Source organism: Oryzias latipes, chromosome 3 (genome assembly GCF_002234675.1).
Source record: "Oryzias latipes chromosome 3, ASM223467v1".
NCBI lineage: Eukaryota > Metazoa > Chordata > Actinopteri > Beloniformes > Adrianichthyidae > Oryzias > Oryzias latipes.
Window position 1 is genome coordinate 32,705,992 of NC_019861.2, and position 2,219 is coordinate 32,708,210.

A 2,219-nucleotide genomic window follows, 5' to 3' on the forward strand; every position below is an offset into this window, starting at 1 on the left:
CGCTTTGGGCCTTCGAAAGAGGGTAGAAAGCGCTATATAAGTATACGCCATTTACCCTAACTTATGCAATTAAAATAATTTACTGGAAAAACAAACCTCTTGGACTTGGGCCCCTTTTGAACTAACCGATAATAACCTACTGGTCATCTACTGGTGGCGTCTCAGCTCAAAGCTGCAACTGTTTACACCCTTTGTGTATCTGCTTGTGTATGCATGGTTATGCAAGTTTGAATTGCTATAGGGAATGATGTCTCAGCTTGGAGCCGACTGTTCCTTGACCCACCTCCTGCTTCTGATGCCATTAAGGCATATTGTTGCATCAGGTGCAGGTATTGTGTGCCATTTAGATGGCACATGATCTAAATGCCATCTAAATGAACCAATGATAAAGGACCAACATAATTATAAAAGTACTGTCAGTGCTCTGCAAAGGCGGTGGCTTTTGTTATACCTAACTGGTAATCAGCCTGCTCACTGTCCTCTTGTCCTCTTTTTTGAATGCCTCGGCTGAAGCATCTGATAGTCCCATTCTAGGTCACAGGGAACTGTAACCTCCCCTCTTACAGTCGGGTGAAGGCAGGCAACACTAGACCGTTTTCAGTCCACCGCCACTTGGAAACCGAAAACCATATTATAATGACTAAGAGCTGGTCAGTGTTATTGTTGCTGGTGAGGATCCTTGTAGTGAAGTCTACAGAGTCATCTTCTTCACCTTCTTCTCCTTTTTCTCTATAGACTATGGAGGTGTGGCTGCACCAAGATAATGGGTGGGGTCCACACTGTTTGTTTAAAGTAAAACTCGGAAAGGAAACTATCGGTTTTCCTACAAATGATGTTTTTGGACTGTAGAAGGAAGCCAAAATTCCCCAAGAAAACCTAAATAAGAACTGGGAGAATATGTAGACTCTATACGGAAAGGGCCCAGCTAGGATTCAAACTACCGCTTTGAAGCCAAATTGCTCACCACTACACCACTGTGCTGCTTACTTTCATGAAGCCAAACGAGAAAAGCAATTAGACAACAAAAGTTGCTTTGCATTTACTTTATTTGTAGTAATTGAGACATTATAGATCTTGACATAAACATTTTTAACGACAGTTGTAAAGGACGTTGATTCTGGTGATGTCCCAGCGGGACATGCCATTCCTCTGGCCGATGGGGACATTGGGATTGGGGATGGGGGTGATGGAATCTCGCCCATAGGCAATGGAGAAGGCATCTCTTCCATAGTGCATGATGGAGGAGTAGTCGTAGGGGGTGTTCAGGTTGTTGGTATCATGCTTGTTAAAATTGTAGGCACTCGCTGGGATGATGTTCTGCCAGTTGATCCGGACGTAACTGTCTCGGTCGCTCCTGGTCTGCTCATGCTGGAAGCCCAGAGCGTGGTTGAGTTCGTGTTGGATGATGCCACTGTACATGCAGCCTCCCCTGTTGAGAGACAGCTCCTGTTGTCCTCCCTTCCTGCCCAGCTCAGAGTAGCATCCATTTTTGCTCACAACGCTAATGAAGTCGTACTCGTTGGTGCGACGGACAAAGCGGATGCATGTTCTGCCGTTAAAAGCCCTCATGGCGCCCTCGATGGTGGCCACTTCTCCTCTAGAGTACTGAGAGCTAATGACGTAAGGGATCACCACAAAACCGTTGGAGGCTTTCTTCCAGAAACAGCTGTTGTACCAGCACTTCATGGCATTCCTGTTTGTAGGAGCCACCAGGTCTCCTTCTAGCAAGAGCTGGTCAGTGTTATTGTTGCTGGTGAGGATCCTGGTAGTGAAGTCTACAAAGTCATCTTCATCACCTTCTTCTACGCCTTCTTCTCCATGACCTTCTTTATTGCCTTCTTCATGGCCCTCTTCATTTTGGACTGGCAGCGCCTGAGCGATGCCGAGCAGGAACAGTAAAAGCAGGCAGGCGGAAGAAGCCAAGTTCATGGTGGATGTGGAGGGTTCAGAACGGACTCTTCAAAACTTGATGTCTGCCTCAGTTCAGTTCAGCCTCTTTATACTCACCTATGGAGGTGTGTCTGCAGCAAGATTATGGGTGGGGATCCACACTGTTTGTTTAAAGTAAACCTTGGGAAGGGAGGGTCCACAGACAAACCTACTTTACCAACATTATTATTGTACTTACGTCGCAGTTCATCTTTCCCGGTTTAGCTCATTGGTTTAGAGCAATTATGCTGCCTTTTTTAAACTGCGCACCCTGTTGTGTGTCCTGATTG

At 46.1% G+C, this 2,219-nt stretch overlaps 1 protein-coding gene across 1 annotated transcript; it reads right to left on the reverse strand.

Annotated features, from left to right (window-relative positions):
* Nucleotides 1–1,028: 1,028 nt before the first annotated feature.
* Nucleotides 1,029–1,955, reverse strand: hceb (protease). Its single transcript, NM_001104823.1, is given in 1 exon segment — nt 1,029–1,955. A coding segment is annotated over 1 exon segment (840 nt). The 5' UTR covers nt 1,930–1,955; the 3' UTR covers nt 1,029–1,089.
* Nucleotides 1,956–2,219: the final 264 nt, after the last annotated feature.